The sequence below is a fragment of the Amphiura filiformis genome, chromosome 12 (assembly GCF_039555335.1).
Source record: "Amphiura filiformis chromosome 12, Afil_fr2py, whole genome shotgun sequence".
Lineage (NCBI taxonomy): Eukaryota > Metazoa > Echinodermata > Ophiuroidea > Amphilepidida > Amphiuridae > Amphiura > Amphiura filiformis.
Window position 1 is genome coordinate 28,860,460 of NC_092639.1, and position 18,452 is coordinate 28,878,911.

Here is an 18,452-nt window from a genome sequence, read left to right on the forward strand (position 1 = left end):
TCAGTATCTTTACATTCACCTTTAGGCTCTGGAACTAAGCATTGGCATATATTCCAGTTGAAATCCATTATACACTCCCTATCATAGCAAGCCATTGGGCCCATTATGTATTGCGGCAATGCGTTGCTTTCATTATAAAGCAATGTGTTGTTAAATCAGCCAATAGGAAGAGAGCTTTTGGCAACATGTTTCTTCTAAAGCAACGCATTGTTTTCATTGCTCAACGCGTTGTTTAGGTTGGTCAATCATCTCAACGCTTTAAGAGATGTGACTTCTGCTTCTGATATAACTGTATGTCGATCTACATGCAGCTGTATGAGTCTCCTATAAGATTCGCAGTGATTGGTGCTGTTCGCAACATGCTCTAAAATGAAAGCAACACGTTGCTTTGGGCCTCCTATTGAGGAATTTAAACAATGCGTTGTGTTGCTTTGGAAAGCAACGTGTTGCCAAAAGCTATGTTCCTGTTGGCTGGTAGCAAAGCAACGAGTTGCTGCAATACGTAATGGCCCCAATGGCTTGCTATACCCTATGAAAGACATGACCTTAATCTTCCACACAAGGATGTGAATTTCAAATGAGGTTACTTGAATGGGTGACTCAAATTGAAATCTATACCCACTATGTGGGAGATTAAGGTCATGACTTCCAGAGGGGTGTGTGGATTTCAAGTGTAATAGCCCATTAAATAGATTCCCATTAAATAGATTCGCCATAAAATATAAAAATACACAACATTAAAAAAGTAAGTTTCCTGTAGAATGTACATTTATAATTTTGAGATCCATTAATTCTATATAGTGCATATTTAATATCTTCAATTTGAAAAATCCAGAAAAATTATGTTTTCATTAAAAAAATGCCTTAGAAAAAAATATTTATACAAAACAGTTGTTTATAGCAGAAGAGTTATCAACCAAAGCAATAATCTGATAATACTTAATTTCAAAAATATCATTTTCTTATCAGAACTTATTTCTGATCTATGGCATATTTTACTCATAAATCCCAACTTACAAAGATAAAAAAATAAATAAAACACTGCATCTGGCAAGTTTGTTTTTGATGTAAAAATTGTATTTCCTGGTTATATTCCATGATTCACTATCATCAAACTCAACCATAGAATTTGGTAATGCAATTGATGCAGGTCTACAATATATTTCCTGATTTCCATATACTAATGCACACCAAACCAAATTGGGCTATACCAGTTAAAATCCATACAACCCATATGGGTGTGAATTTCAAATGGGGTTACCTGAATGGGTGACTTCAAGCTACTTCACTTGCAATTTACACCCCCTGAATGGGAGATTAAGGTCATGTATTCTATAGGGGGCTGGATGGATTTCCACTAGAATCCTAAATTCTTTGGGCATGTGTTACAGAAGCACCTATGCACATAGACCAAAAACACTGGCAGTTGGCCCTGCTGCACCCCCCCCCACTTTTCTCCAAAAAAAAAAAAAAAGTTTTTTATACCACTGGAATCTCTGGCAACATAATGTTTTTGTACAAAAAATTCTTGCATATTAAAGCCATATTGTAACATTTCCATTTTCTTTTGCATAAAATGTTAGCTTTTACTATCAGATATGTCCCCTTTTTGAGCTGAACAACTGAGGAAAAGTAAAGAAAATTGGACATATACACTCTTTTTCTTATAGGAGTTGGTGGGAGCATAAGGTCACATGGGAGTAACTTGCAGGAGTGGAGACAAAAGTTGTGGGATCTAGAGGGACTCAAGGCTGGAGTGAGTGTCACGGGGGGACCACTCAAGTTTCATAGTGTGCACATGCGTGACCAGAGATTTTCAAAACATACCCTAAACAGGATTTGCCCTTTTGAGGAAATTACACTCCTAAACAGAAATTTGCTGCGGGTTTGCAACAGATTTTACCCCCTGAAAAGGAATGTACCCGAAAGATACCCCTAAGATTTTATTTGAAAGGTACCACCTTAACAGGTTTTTGATCAAATACACCCTCATAGTATATAATTTATTATTGTTCATAAGTTTCTAATATTTATGTTTGGGTGATGTTCCTGATGCAAAACATGCCAAGGAAACACGCTTTGTGAAATAACAGGATCATTAAAATGACCCCTAAACACACCAACTAGAAGGTTTTTTTACCCCCTGAACGGGATTCTCAGAAATTAACCCTTAATTCATGTTTTTCTAGTCACGCATGTGTACACTGTGAAACGTAAGTGGCCCCCCATGGGGTGAGTGTGCAGGAGATTTGAGATTTTGCAGGAGTTATCTTTGGTTGGGACTGGCCCCAAATGGATTTTACAGGATAGGGACTAACTATATCATTGATTTTTTCATATTCTTCTACTCAGTGATAACTTCAGGTGTAAACTATCCAAAGGGATCCGTTTTTCCTCCCTCCATAGGGCCTGCTAAATCAGAACAGCAGTCCTCCATTCCGAAGGTCCTTTTGTTTGAATATTTAAACAAAACCATTCAGAAGGTCTGTTATTTGAAAATTGAAAGAGACCCAATTCCAAAAATGAAACAACTCCCCCCCAACTCAAAATGTCCAAAAACAGCCCTTCTATTCGAATAGCAGACATTTTGTAAGAATTTTCATAATAACAAAATACTTGATTTAGTCTGAAACTCTGCATGAATGTATTTATCACTAGGATCCACAACATGTTCATCTATCAGGGCACAGTTCTATAACCCCAATACATTTACACATTCATTGAATGACCTTGGAAAATTTGGGTACAAAAACTCATACTCTGCAACTTGAGGTCAAATTTTGCACTGTGATATTTTAATTGAGGTTATTGAACTATGCCATTGGGATGAGGCCATTGTGGTTCATAGTGTATTTTCATCTTGTAATTCTGAAAGTTAATAATTCTGAAGGCTCATAATTTGAATACCGTACACATCCATTTCAAAAATTAATTTAATATAATAAATTTCATTTAATATCATAAAATGATAAATATTAATCTTCTGATTATACTCTCTGTATATTACGAACCTTCAGAACAAACTTTGGGAATTATACGAGGGGGTATCCAAACGTTTTTGACATCACCCAGAAGTGAAAGAGCTATACCGATGAAATTTTGTTAGTGTAATTACTGGTCCTTATGTACATTATGGTCCAAAAATGGTCTCATAAGTATGTTTATTTTCTTAACAGGTGGCACTAGATGGGAAGTAGGCGCATAACCTTTTCATGATAAGATCCTCCACTTTCTTGAGTTTTTTCACTGTGGCCGCATCATCCGTAAGTGATGGACGTCCACTTCTTGGCTCATCTGTGAGGGACAATAGTGCCATCTGATGGGCAATCATCACCGTAGATTGCTTTCATTTCATCATAGATTTTCTGAGCATTGTAGGCCTAACCCTTCAAATGCAGGAACTTAATCACGCTGCGTGCCTCAATTTGCACCATCTTACAGGTTATGCGCCTACTGCCCATCTAGCGCCACCTGTTAAGAAAGTAAACGTACTTATGAGACCATTTTTGGACCATTAATGTACATAAGGACCAGTGATTACACTGACAAAATTTCATCGGTATAGCTTTCACTTCTGGGTGATGTCAAAAACTTTTGGATACCCCCTCGTAATAAGATAACCCTTTGGATCAGGGCCGCCATCAAGCATTGGAGGTTTTGTGTCCAAACTTATATGATGTTATCAAGAAATAATTATATAACCAGTTACTACAAAGCTGGGGCCACCATGCCACCTGGTTGCTAAGGCCCTGTCTTGGACATATGTCCTGTCATATGTATATAAATCACTGATGTTTTTACATTCTTAATGAAGGTAGGTTCCAGAAGGGTTCTTGGTTATTGATCTCATACGTAGAACTAGAATCCTCATAAAGAGTTCTTGAAATTAGATGAAACCAAGACGAGATATGAACCAAGAAAGGTTCTTTTTGACCTTCAGAACATTTTGTTCTCTGCAGACTCTTTTACAGTTACACATATACAGATCAGAAACAGACCTGGAACTTCTTTTAGCGAGTGCTAAACAAATTACTTTTCACAGAAAAGTTTAACCAACAACAACTGAGTACTAATACTGCTATGTCCGTGTAAAACACACTTGTCCGATCTTGAAACCCACCCGCATCTTCTTACTGGTATAGGCTACAGGTTTAAAATCCTTCAATGGCAGTTGTGCTGAAACACTAGATGATATTAAAAATGTAGTTTTTTGTGTTGTTTTTGGAGCACTCTGTAACAATAGAAAATAAAACAAAAAATAAATTAAAATCTTAACAAATCAATTTTCAGATATGTTCCCTTTTAATTTCGAGCTGAACATTTGTTCATTTGAGGTAAAACCAAATTTACTCCCAGCGCCTATGTTGTGAATGTGTGTCACTCCATCAATTTTGACTGAGGTCAGTCATCTTGATGTTTTATAAACATCATGTATGCCATAAAGTCACTAGCTGTGTTCACATTGTCAGATGTACACCCAGCGGAACTTGGTCGGTGCAAGTTGTTAGGAGTAGTGGTAGGCGCTGCTAGGAGTAGTGGCAGTGTGAACGATGGTCAGCGTAATTCTGCCAGGCATACGTCCGATGATTTACTCACGATATTGTCACCTAGTGCGATATTACACACCCTTAACACAACCTGATCTAATCCTAACACTTACTCGTCTTGAATTACCAAAACAGCAGAACTCTCAAATCAGCCGCTGACAAGACGTTCTTTTTTACAGCACCATCCATGTGGAACAACCTGCCTCAAACCATAAGATCCACCGGCTCACTTCCAGTCTTCAAAAAGGGTCTCAAATCCCACCTTTTTCCACAATAATAGTTCTTGCATTGTATCATGTTGCTTTTTGCTTCATTTATCTTATTGTTGTTGTTTTTTATGTATATTATTTCATACGCTGTGATCACCTGAAATGGCGCTTAATAAAAGCCTGTGTATTATTATTATTATTATTACCATAACCCTAACTTAATCCTATCTCCAACCATAACCCTAAAGTTTGTTTGGCTTATATACACCAATCCGAGAAGCGTTTACTGTATTTGGCCCTCTATTGACGGCAACACAGATGTACCAGAGCGGGAGATTTAATTCGTAATTCAATACTCATGATTGTGTATTGAATATCACTGTTGTGTACAATTCCCGGTACAATTCTGTATAGCACACAATAAATAATGGATGGAACCCCCGACCTCGGGACACCGCAGTTTTACATCGGGGACACCGCAGTAATGGCGAAGTCGGATAGGTGTATAAGGTGGAAATTATTCCGCTTTTGTTATTGTGCGCATCAATATAGTCCCAACTCTTGCTCGCGCAAAACATACATGTGTGCTAGTCATGTATTTTTTTGTACTAAGGACACTTCAGACAAATGAGCTGTTCCCAATTGACCTACCTTGCATCTATCATCAAGTACTTGGTATGCAGAGTCACCTGCTACTATCTCACTATCATCATGACCTTTGAACTCTGTGGCCTTTCTTGTTGACCCTTTGAGATCTTCATAGGCTACAAGTTTTATACATTTAAATATAAATCTGTGGAAAAAAAAGACAACTGCTTTATTGATCAAGAGTACATCAACAGTCTCATCCCATGACTTGCCTCATTGCCTCATCATTGATGAGAGTTTGGTATCATATGAGAGATCCTATTCGCTGTCAAAGTGATATAATAATCTGATTTATCAAATTTGTATCAAATGAAAGGATTAGAATTGGAACGCTGTTTTGATACATCTCATTTGATACTGTTTTGATATGTTCCTTTTGATACATTTGATATACATAACTTATTTCATACATTTTTGATACATTATCTTACCATTTGATACACTTTTGATATGTATGAAATGTGTATGAAATGAAAGGATAAGAATTATTGCAATGCTAATTTGATAGTTTTAATACAAATTGGATACATAAAAGGATTAGAATTGGAATGCTAATTTGAAAGTGACATTATTGATACACTTTTGATATAATTATGTATCAAATGAAAGGATTAGAATTGGAAAGCTGTTTTATACGTATCAAAAGTGATGTATCAAAAGTGTATCAAATTTCAGCCAGGGCAAGTGTCTGTTACTACAGACTCCCCAAACATTGACCAAAAATATGTTTTGCCATGATAAGGTAGTTCTCAGTCTTATCAATTGCAGGGTATGTTATTAGCATGCCCATTCTGTATTCTCTATAATAAAAATGATGATTTTGTTAGATTTTCTGATTAGACCAAAAACAATTAATTGTTTGCTTGCCCATTGAATTTGAATGCATTTTGAAATCATTAATAGAGTATGACACGAATACAAATTATCAATTTTCATATTAAAAACACAAAACATCATGCAATTTTTTTTTAGGTCAACCATGAATGATCCTAGCATTTAGGTCTAGGTCCAGGGACACTCCAAAACCGAAAAAATAAATAACTTAAAAAAAAAAAAATGAAATTCGAGTATAATCCTACCCACCAATTGTGAAAAATTGTCACCTAAAAAACAGGTGGGACTATACTCGGACCAAAACGGTAATTGTTTTTGGCCTTAGCGAATCACTGCTATTGCCTTTATTTTACTCACTCTTGTTCAGCGCTGGAGCTTTCTAATTGTATGAAACGTAATTGTACATCAGTTACAGGATATGTAAATTCAAATGCACTTTTCCATGTACTAAACCAATCTTTTTTAAATGCCCACTTTGTCGCAGGAGACTGAAAAACAAAATAACAGTAATTTTTTTAAAGTTAAAAAAAATGATCTGGTTTCATGTTAGTTACATACATACATACAAACATACATAAAGGTATTTATAAAGCGCCTTTAAAATTGATCAAAGCGCTGAACAAGGAGAGAAAGGATGGAAAAAAGAAACACAGCGGAACAAGAAAGAAGCTAACTGAAAAGATGAGTTTTCAGTTTCTTCCTGAAAACTGGAATTGATGGAGACTCCCTGATGGCTTTAGGGAGTTTGTTCCATTCCCTTGGGCCAGAGACAGAGAAGGTATTTAAACCAGATCCTCTATGTACCTTGGGCTGACTAAGCAGATTCTTATCGGAAGAAGATCTCAATTCTCTTCCGGGAGCATAGGCTGAAAGAAGCTCACAAAGATAATTAGGGGCACGGTTCTGAGAGCACTTGAAAACATAAAGCAGAAGTTTAAAAAGAATTCGGTCCTGGATTGGAAGCCAATGCAATTGAATGAGAAGGTTGGAGGTACCAATTGAACGAGGGACAGAGAAAATCAAACGCACAGCACGATTTTGCAGCTTCTGCAGTCTATTTCTTTCACCTTGAGTGATACCATAGAGGATTGCATTGCCATAATGAAGTCGGGACAGTATGAAAGAGCGAACAGCATGGTGACAGGTATCCTGGTCAATGAATTTACGGATGCGGTAAAGATTACGAAGATGGAAATTGACAGACTTTGTGTTCAGAAACATGTTTTGGTAAATTGGGCTATTCCATTTAAATTCCACACTGCCCCTGTGAAAGATTTAGCTAAAGTCTTCCACAGAGGGAGTATGAGTTTCAAATAGAATAGACAACTGGGTAACTTCCATTTGAAATACTCACTCCTGTTGTGGAAGATATAGGTAAAGCCATAATACAGGGGGTATATGGGTTTTAAAATGATTAACTCTGACCAATAACATTTTGAAAAACATACTCCCCCTGTGGAAGATATTTCCAAAATCTTCCACAGAGGTAGTGTGGATTTTAAATGGAATGGCCCATTTGCATAACAATTACAAATTCCTTTAAATTAGAATATCGTCATCTGCATCAGATACTGTCATACAGTGTTCAAAACAAGAAAATAAGGTGGTGTGGTAGGTGGTTGTCCGCCGGACAACCAAATCTCATTGTTTGGTTGTCCACCACAATTTTTGGTTGTCTGGAATAAGCACAACAAAAAATTAAAATGGGGAGTAACAGAATAAATACCATGAATAATAACACCACTATGAGATGGAGAAACAAATTGTGCTCCAGGAGCACAAGATGTTGACAGAATCTGAATGCACTATAATACACTTATGAAAACAACAGAATAAATACCATGAATAATAACACCACTATGAGATGGAGAAACAAACTGTGCTCCAGGAGCACAAGATGTTGACAGAATCTGAAATAATGCACTATAATACACTTATGAAAACAACAAGTGAGTGGCTTACTTCTTGAACTATTGGTTCTAGGCAGGTTTTGTAACCCTCTTCATAATTGCAATATGCCCGGAATGCATCACCAACTGCTCCCTCATTTGGATCAAGCCAATAAAAACCTGTAATCAAGCAAGCAATCAATCAATTAAACAATCAATCAATCAGGCAAGTAATAAAATTCATCAGCCCCGAAAAGTTTTTACCTGCCCAACATAGTCATTTTTTTTGATCAGGAAAAAAATACGGTTTTATTTAGCTTGTCTAAATAGAACCAATTTACCCCAGCCGAGAATCATTGAGCCCTTTGTTATGGTATTGTTGTATCCAATGGCCGTTCTCTGCTTTGTTTGTGCAATGTGACGTTGGCTGCCGAGCTCATTTGAATCGTCACTTGTTTGTCTGCAATTGCTCAGAGTGGATCGAGATGAAATTTCCCTCCCGCCCAGACAAAGATCGCACATTTTAGTCCAAGTTTGAAAATTCTCTGTCTTGGGGTAATCAAATAATGATAAACATAGATTCCCAGATATAAATCATGTAGTATTTGTTTTATTACATCAAACTAAGGCTAGGGAAATGAGATTGTTATGTAGATAGGGAAAACTATTACACAGTGAAATAAGTTGTGTCGTTTGCGATTGACCAATGAAGTTTGCTCATGAATATTTACGAATTGTAATAAAACAAAAAAATACCAAATATTAACTCTTGGATACTGAACAATTTGAAGAATTAAGCTGAATTTATACTCGATCGCTTTTACAGAAAAGCGATTCTCACGCATGCTCAGTGTTTACTTCCGTTTTCAGAGCATCAAGCTGATCAAACGATACAAATCGCTGAGTCAAAGACAACATCGCTTTTTCAAATTGAGGAAATCTCAACTTTCGAGCGATTTCGCATGACACGTGACTGCATCAACCAACATTTCCAACCAACTAGATCTATTATTTTGCTAATTAATTTATCTTTCTCAATTATTAACTTTCGATGATGAATTAATTCAAGGTAATAATTATCGACAGCAATGGATGTTCTAAAAATGGCACTTATAATATTATAATTGTCGTCTGCAATCAATATTGCCGTGAAAAGTATAAATGCAAAAGCGACAGGCGATGCATCGCAAAATTCTGCGATTGCCAATCGCTTTCCAAAAGCAGTACATCGCAATCACTCATCGATTGTGTATAAATTCAGCTTTACTCACCACTTTCTTTTTCAGGAAAGTCTAATTTAAGATCTTTGCAGCTCACTGCAGGGTCCTCTTCTGTTCCATTAGGCTGTAGCATGAAAATAAAGTTAATAGTAAAGAAGCAAAAATTATGATATTTGGGCTTTTCAATTTCAAATCCACACTACCCCTGTGGAAGATTTAGCTAAAGTCTTCCACAGAGGGAGTATGAATTTTGAATAGAATAGACAATTGGGTAACTTCCATATGTGGAAGGTAGGTGTAAAGCCATAATACAGGGGGAGTATGGGTATCAAAATGATTAACCCTGACCAATTATATTTGAAAAACATACTCCCCCTGTGAAAAGTGTTTCAAAATCTTCCACAGGGGTAATGTGGATTTTAAAAGGAATAGCCCATTGATGCTCCAAGACATTGCAAAGTGTAGGTCAATGTTGTTCATGAAAATATAAATTTTTGCATAAAAAAAATGATATGATTAAAATAAATGATTTATCATTTTTATTTAGTAAATCTTACATTTATTGACATTTTAACTTTGTTATGCTGCATATAAACATGCACTTTGTGTAATGTATCTCATGTACAACTCTTTTATGGAATAACAAGCTATCTTTTCCATAACAGGCCATGTAGCAACCATGCAACTATTAGTATTAGTAGTAAGCAGTATTCATAGCCAGATCCCTCCTTCACTGTCTCAGATACGATGCCCAGGCCCATACGCAGGATTTCATTTGGGGGGGGTGCTGATTTTGAAAAAGTGGACCTTTTTTCAAGGGGGGAGGGGCAATTTTGTGAAAAGTGGACTTTTCCCCAAAATTTGAACCTTTTTTTGTCCAAAAAAGCGTAAAAACAGATTTTTTTTTATCGCTACGCTCGCAAATTTTGAAATTTTGGGACTTTTTGTATACTTTTCCCAATTTGGGGGGGGGGGGGGTGCGGCGCACCCCCCGCGTACGGGCCTGAGGATGCCCATAAAGGTAAAGTTTTGCTCTGATCATTTACATGCAGTTAGTATAAATTTATGCAATTGCATATTTCGCTAAAGCTAGCAGTGTTGATGCTGTTAGTTTGGTTTGCCTCTTTAGTTATTTACCAACACTTTTTAATTAGTACATTATATCAAGATAGTCACTGACTATAGTCAAAAACTAACAAATAACGAAAAATTAACATATGTGACAAAATCTGGTCCATGGAGGCTAAAGGAGACTATAATTATGACATTATACAAATGGGGAGTTCGAGAAGCTATTTGGGAATGATTGGAGAAGCCATCCCTCAACAAACAAGGGGGCCTGATATTTCAGCTTTCACATGCATGGGATCGTTCATCAATAATCAATATTCCTTGCTGGCTGACACGTGACCAGTCTCCGATTACGATCAATAAAAGAGCATCTTTGCAGTTGCCAGATGGAAGTCCAATGAGATTGGATGAAAATTGTAAGTTATTCCAGTATTTTATTCATAATTCACCTTCTTCACCTTATACAAATATTAGGCTGTCATATACTGTTCACACCAAAGGTCTAGCATACTTGGTTCTAAAGTTATTAAGTTTTGGGATGTCTATTTTCTTATGTATTTTATTGTTTCAAATTTGCCGCCTTTGGCCTCCATGGACCAGATCGTGTCACATATTATGTATATTTCTATAAAAATACTCAAAAAAGCTGAGTTGCTGAACAATGTCACAATGTCACACTGGAAACATTCTGTTCTATGTAATAGAAATATGATCACTGGTACAATACATATACACTAAGCTAATTTGAAAATTGAGAAATCTTTTGTAAAGGCAATTATACTGTAACGGTGGTCAATTAAAATATACATACATGCATGTCACCCACCATTCACTGGTATAAGCCTACAGACATACAAGACAAACACACCCACCAATGGGAATGATGATGAGTATTCTCAATGTCTAACCCTAAACCAAACAATGACATCAATTAAATCAAACAGATATCCCATGGACAACTAGCATCTTGTTATGACTTCATGCATACAGTCAATGCCCACTTGAGAAAAGTGCTTAACTCATACAAAGATTCTTATCATTTGATCATGTTGATTGGTCAATAACTATTGAATATTTTTGCTATTTATAGAATAAGACTATTTCACTCCACACCAGTGCAATAGTCCATTTTCCATTGCACTGGCGCGCGGCTACCATGGCAACTCTGACAGACGCGGACGTATATCAAGAACAGTGACCACCTCGACTCGCAAATTATAGGTGTGGGGTTCGCTTCAAAAATAAATACAGTTTGTAATATTTTTGTAATTTATTTTGTTTTCCTGGTGATTTATAAAATTATATATCATCTGCAGAACAATTTGGTTGGGATACATATTATGGTGTTATACTTATACACGGATGCCTATAATTATAATAATAATTACTCTTGTACCCAAGTGATACACTAACCCTTTTTTTAAATTTTTGGAAAGGGCAAAGTTTCTTATTTGGCTGTATGCAAAACTCAATACAGTATGCCTCCACAATGAAAGTTGTAGGGCTAAACAAAAAAAAATTTATGTCTCAAAGCGTTTGGCAGTTTCAAAAACAAATGTGAAATGTATTGTTTTTTTGCTTTAAAGATTTTTTGAAAACTTATTTGAATTAAGATGTCATTTGTGAGTGTTCAAAAGTACACAGCATAAAATGGTGCCCCATTTACACAATTCAAATACAAATATCAATTGGTTTATATCTATAATCGAATCAAGTAAATCTTCTTCAAAATATTTCTCAGAATTTCATGATTTTACGGCAAAAAACTTAAGGGAAAAAATAAATACAAAATGAATGCTGTTTCAGCTGAAACTTATGTGTTAAAGGGGGGTAACCCTATCGGTTTAGGATATGGATTCTCTTCAAACTTACATACAATGTCCAATATTGTCCCCTTTATCAATCTATGTGAGAAAACGGAACAATTTCAGCATAAATGTGAATAATTAGCATATTAGCAAGCCAATGCACTGGTACGCGTGAATTGCATTCTGGTCAGGCATCCCAAACAACGGCGAGCGCATGTCCGGTGGAAACAGGAAGTGTTCGCCTTGGCACTGAAAAACCAGCTCGCCTCTGTACACTTTTATACCCTCTATTCATACTGATTAATCTTAAAAAACATTACATATCACTGCGCTCATTCTTGACAAGATAGCCCATGCTGTATTTACTTCGCTTAATTATTTCTTTATTTTTAGCTATATGATGCACATTTTCACATATTTATGATTTTTCTTTGTTTTATTGCTTGACAATATAGGTCATGTTTCCTTATTTATTTCGCCTCTTATGTATTTCTTTATTTTTGTTTTTTGTTTTATATCATTATAGCGCCATCTATAGTTTGACATTAGGGGCCTATTTGATGTATTTTTATGACTAATTGGTACTGGGGTGAAGTCTTCCGAATCTATTCCGATTTCATTCTATGACTACCCAAAACTCCCGTGGTCGTGTAAAATGCGAACAACTGGTAGCCTGTAAAAACCGCTGTGTTTCATGATTTCTCCGGAAATACATCGACTTGGAGCGTCAAATTTCAGGATAGAAATGAGAAAAATATTATCTATTATGTGATACCAAAACCTCATCAACAATGAAAAAAATCGGGGGGATGATGCTGTCGATCGGGTTACGGACCTTTAAGGAAAAAGGAATGTGTGCGGGCACTTTGAGACATAACATTTATTTTGTTTAGCATAACTCATTTCCATAAAATCAGAACATGTTGGCACTGGTTGAATTGAACTAGATCCTGCAAAGTTCAGGCATGGCGTTAAGAATGGCTTTTTTGAAAACTGCCTGAAAAACGTGTGTTAAAAGGCCAAAAACAGGCTGAAAATTGGACAACAAAATTGTGTGAATTCAGGCAAAAGGCTGAAAATTCTCATGCCAGAAAGTTTTAGTCCATTTTGAATACAAAACATAGCCAACTTTGCCTAGGAACATTCTTAGTGCAAACTGGAAAATGTAAAATTGACTATAACCTTTGGAAGGGCTGCCACCTATATTTTTAATTCTCACTTTGAACAATTTGTCAACTTGATACATGATGTGACTAGTTTTCAAGTTCTATGCTTGAGTAAAATATCAGTTAGTGTTCTTCTGCTAAAATCCAGTTTTGAGAATTTTGCTTATGGTCTTGAGTTTGTAGGTATGTATCATATGTATTCGCCATATAAGTGATATAGTTAATCAGATTAACTACCATAGCAATAGATGAATACAATTTTGACTATATCGCCCTTCACTACAACGTTCACACGGTACCGATGCATTGAACCATAGATGTGAAAGAAAGGCTGATCACTTGCACCTGTAAGATTAGTATCTTGAGAAAGAGCGGTATTGTATTCAATCTATGTTTGCTGACATACACAGGTGATTAGTGCAATCTGCTTGTAGTGCAGGGCGATCTATTCAAAAATTGTATTCATCTACTGCTATGGTAGTTAATCTGATTATGACGTCACTTCTACGGTGTATACCATTGCCATGAATAATAATGAGACACATTTGTGTACATCCATATCAAAAGGATGCACTTGTCGGCTGCTACATGTGTCTCACTTCACATAATAGTTAGGAATACAGAGAACATTCCTTAACCATGTGACTTGGGGATGATTTGAAGTGACCTCCACTTGAATTGAGTATGTTCTGTATTCCCAGCTATTATGTGAAATGAGACACATGTAGCATCCAACAAGTGCATCGTTTTGATATGGATGTACACATTTATGCTTAACCACATAACAAACAAATTACACTAACATGTCCATGTACGACAAACAAATGAAAACAACATGTTTGAAAATGAAAACAACCCATGGTAAATCACAAAACATCCAAGTTTCTAATCTGGTTGCTGAAGGCTCTAAACCTCACCATTGCAGAACTCATAAATCTAATCGTCCTTGAAAGTTGGTGTCCAATCGTGCCTGGCATTCCTTCTCGTCCCTTAATTGATATTAAAGAAAGATGATTTATATGATATCAAAAACTGAAGTTGTACTACGAGTGCACCAATATTTCTCCGTTTCAACTATTACAATAAAAAATAAAAAATAAAACATAACTGAGTGCACCAGTCTTTTCTACAATATCTGTTATTATAGAAAAATTATTTAATTTGTGTACATCGAGGAACATACTCTTTGCGTGGCTGTGTGTAGTAAGCTGTTGTATGCAGATAACCTCGTTAATATGGACACATAGAGTAGCGTTGTATGCTCATGTATTAGCATGATTAGTCGCAGAGTAACAAGCGTAGTTGAATGTTCCACGATGTACACAAATTAAATCATTTTTCTATAACATGACTTGGTAAAATCTTCTCTGGTACTTCAAAGACTGAAAGAAAATAAGGGGAAGTGCAGGAAAAAAGTACAAGTGAGTAACCACTGGCTCAATTCAGTATCGAAGTTACGTAATGTTACTATGTCAACGGGATCACGCGCTAGAGTAATGAACCACGATCGAAATGATCACCACATAAAGTATATGGCACTCGAAGGCATACCAAAGTAGCGTGATCCGGTAACCAAGAGAATTACGTAACCACTTCGATGCTGAATTGGTTGAACACTGGACTATATACAGTACATACACAAGACTTTGGTGTTATACAACAGTAACTTTAATATTCTGATTTTAATATTCCTGACTTTGGAGCTTAAAGGGCAACACAATGTTTTGTTTTATTGGCCAAATTAAAAACAACAACATAATACAAATAAATCACACAAAAATAAAGGAAAAATACACAATGCAAATAGAATAAAACACTATGACATAAATTAGAACAGAATTTAAAAAAATGGCAAACAATATACAAAAGCAGCAAAGCATTAATCAGAATACTTATTAAGTCAAGGCAAGCAATGACACTATTTGTGTCAGTTTTTGCATGTTATTTTGTTTTAATCATCAAGTCCCATTCCAGTTAAGTGGGTGCAATATTAAGCATAGAAAGTTCATGCATGGCATGTGTGTCTATATTTTCAATAATTGATTAGATACTGAAGCATTAAGATTATTAATTAAGATTATAAATGAAATTAATTTTGAAACTTGACTTCATTACTATACATATTCACCTGAATTTGGCAAGGTCACTGGGATATATATACAAGTGTCAGGGTAATCATAAAGTGAAAATCTTAACTAAACTGGGCTCAAAGAGAAACTTTCACATGGTCATATCTTGAAAATCTGTCCATCAAAATGAAGCAAAATTACTCTACACTAATATCATATTAATATCCAAACGGTTATCCTACTGACACAACTGAAAAATGCATTGGCATGGAACCGCTTGCTGTATCACATGTCACAGCCTGGAAATTTCGGCAACATAGAGTTTGAGACACCTGAAGAAGTCAAAACAAATGAAGGTATTTGTGAGAGAGTTGGGGCACACAGGCGTATGTGTCCATATTTGCCTATGTCGGGGTGTAATTATTTCTTTGGAGGCAATCCTGAGACAGGAAAGTCCACATTGCTGTTATAATTGCTTTACATGCACACATCAAATGGGCTGTGACATGTGTTCCAGGAAGTTGTTCCATGTCAGTGCATTTTGTTGTTGTGTCAGTTGGGCAATTACTTGGTTACTGACATGTGTTTAGAGTAGAGTATTGAAGTAATCCTGTGTGTAATTTTGGATCACTTTGATGGACAGAATTTTAAGATATGACCTTGTGAAAAATTATAAGTTTCTTTTTGAGGCCAGTTAAGTTTAATCAAACATTTTTTAAGAGGGTCTTGAATATAATCTAGTGTGATATTTGGCAAACAGGTCCACTTTCGGTGACATTAATGCTAATAAATTGTCAATATCGGCATTACTCCAGTCAATATCACAATAAAGCACTATTCAGTTGAAGCATTAAGATTAATGAAAACCAATAATATTGTTAAATTAGTTTAATTAAACATTTCAGTAACAATATCTACTTTATAATATGTGACCCGCTCTGAAAAAACCAGGAAAAAGTCGCATTTTGGACATTTCATTAAAAAATGTAAGCACTAGAGTAAGCTTCAAAATGATACCAAAATTATATAAATAGCATCAATACTTTTCAAGATATGGATAATTTTGTAAATGATAACCTGATAGTTTTCCCAAATTGCTATTCAGAGTAATGGGCCAATTAGTTTCCTGCCTTACACAAAATTGAATATGTGGCAACTTGTTCCGTGTTTTGTTGGAGCTGGTCACATAGGCCTATAATGTGATAAACGGCAAACGGGTCCATTTTTGGTCACTCATTTAGCTTGATCGCATCATATTTGGTAACAAGTGCAGTACATGATAAATATCAAATTAAATCCCAGGCAATGCATGTTTACACAAATCATAAATAGTTATGCATGTATTATACTCACAGGGGGAACATAACCAGCAGGAAAACCTGGAGGACCCTGTAATCAATCAAAGAAATAAAATCATTAGAAATTCAACTAATTGACCAATCAACAGTAACACGTCTAGACCTATTTCAGGTCTGTGGATAACGATTGGTAAGAGTAGACTATACCATTATTAACTCTCTCCACGCGGGTATCGACTGCAGACGACAAGTTATAAAAAAAAAAATCAAAATTTCAAAAATTTCAGAATTGTAAATTTTCATTACCATATCTGGAATCAACATGGAAAATGCATTAAAATGAGTACAAACAAGCCTAGTATTGGTTCAGGGGTTCTTTAGATAGCTCTTGATATTTTGAGAAAATATCTCAAACTTGGACTTTTTATGTTGAAGGCTATGGCTAGCACGCAGAGTATTAATCAACCCAATACACAGACCCTCCAAGTCTGTAGACCTTTTGCCTTCCACCTCCCTAGAATTTATGGGAACTTCTCTTTTACCGATCCTGGGTCAGGGGAGTTTTCTATCACATCCGTCGCCATAAATGAATCAGATGATATGGTAACAAGATACTTTAGAGCCGATAAAATTGCATTTGAATGGCTACCATTTTACTCGGTGACGTATATGGTAATGCATTTGTGGTGTGAACTTTTTGGTGCATAATGCAACAGATGTTTTATGAATGTAAACTCCAACAGTCTTTCATACCAATTAGTGAAATAAATATGACTTACTGGTGGTCCTGGTGGTCCTTTAGGACCTTGATCTCCCTTTTCTCCTTTAGGGCCCTAGATAACAAAAACAACACATCCATATTAGCAATTTTATATATCACTTAAAAGGAATGTAAATCCAATAAATTGGATGATATGGTAAATAAATACAAAATGAGATTTCTACCAACTCAAAAATGTTCTACCAATTTCTACCAATTCATAAATGTTCTTTAAGGGGGTACTACACCCATGTGGTAAATTTGTGACTATTTTTGCATTTTTCTCAAAAAATAATTACACACTGGTAACAAAAAGTTATGTATATTATTGGGGCAAGAATCCAATTACTGCACTGAAATTTCAGTGACTCAAGACAAGCGGTTCAGTATATATGATAGGAAGCGATGTACATCCTAAGCGTACCATATTTCTGATCATAAATAACAAACCGCTTGTCTTGGGTCACTGAAATTCCAGTGTAGTAATTGGATTCCTTGCCCCTATAATATACATAACTTTGTTACCACTGTGTTATTAGTTTTGAGAAAAATGCAAAAATAGACACAAAATTATCGAGGGGTGTAATACCCCCTTAATGAAATGTCTTTCATGATGTAGAACATGACTTGAATTAATGAGACTGCATTGTTTTCCTTGTTCAAGATGACATTATATGTGCACTGGATTTCACTGCGATGTTATACTTGTGCTGCTTGACCTCTCAGCTCCCTCTGATACTGTGACCATAATATTTTACTGAAGTAGCTGAAGGATCGATATGGCATTAGGGGCGAAGTACTCCAGTGGTTTGTGAACTTCCTTTTCGATCGCAAACAATGTGTTGCATGGTGACACTTTGTCTAGGAACCATACACTTGGTTGTGCTGTTCCACAGGGATCAGTAAGCAGCCTGTTTTTACTTCACCATCTAG

The 18,452-nt window shown here is 35.9% G+C and overlaps 1 protein-coding gene across 1 annotated transcript in view; it reads right to left on the reverse strand.

Annotated features, from left to right (window-relative positions):
• Positions 1 to 3,562: 3,562 nt before the first annotated feature.
• LOC140166021 (uncharacterized) overlaps positions 3,563 to 18,452 on the reverse strand; it is a 120,779-nt gene continuing 105,889 nt past the window's right edge. Inside the window, exons 41-47 of the mRNA XM_072189394.1 lie at positions 17,539 to 17,592; positions 16,815 to 16,850; positions 9,399 to 9,471; positions 8,201 to 8,307; positions 6,596 to 6,726; positions 5,408 to 5,549; positions 3,563 to 4,231 (exon numbers count right to left, since the gene is read on the reverse strand). Of these exons, the coding sequence (XP_072045495.1) occupies positions 4,079 to 4,231; positions 5,408 to 5,549; positions 6,596 to 6,726; positions 8,201 to 8,307; positions 9,399 to 9,471; positions 16,815 to 16,850; positions 17,539 to 17,592 (696 nt within the window). The 3' untranslated portion in view covers positions 3,563 to 4,078. The remainder of the gene's footprint in view (positions 4,232 to 5,407; positions 5,550 to 6,595; positions 6,727 to 8,200; positions 8,308 to 9,398; positions 9,472 to 16,814; positions 16,851 to 17,538; positions 17,593 to 18,452) is intronic.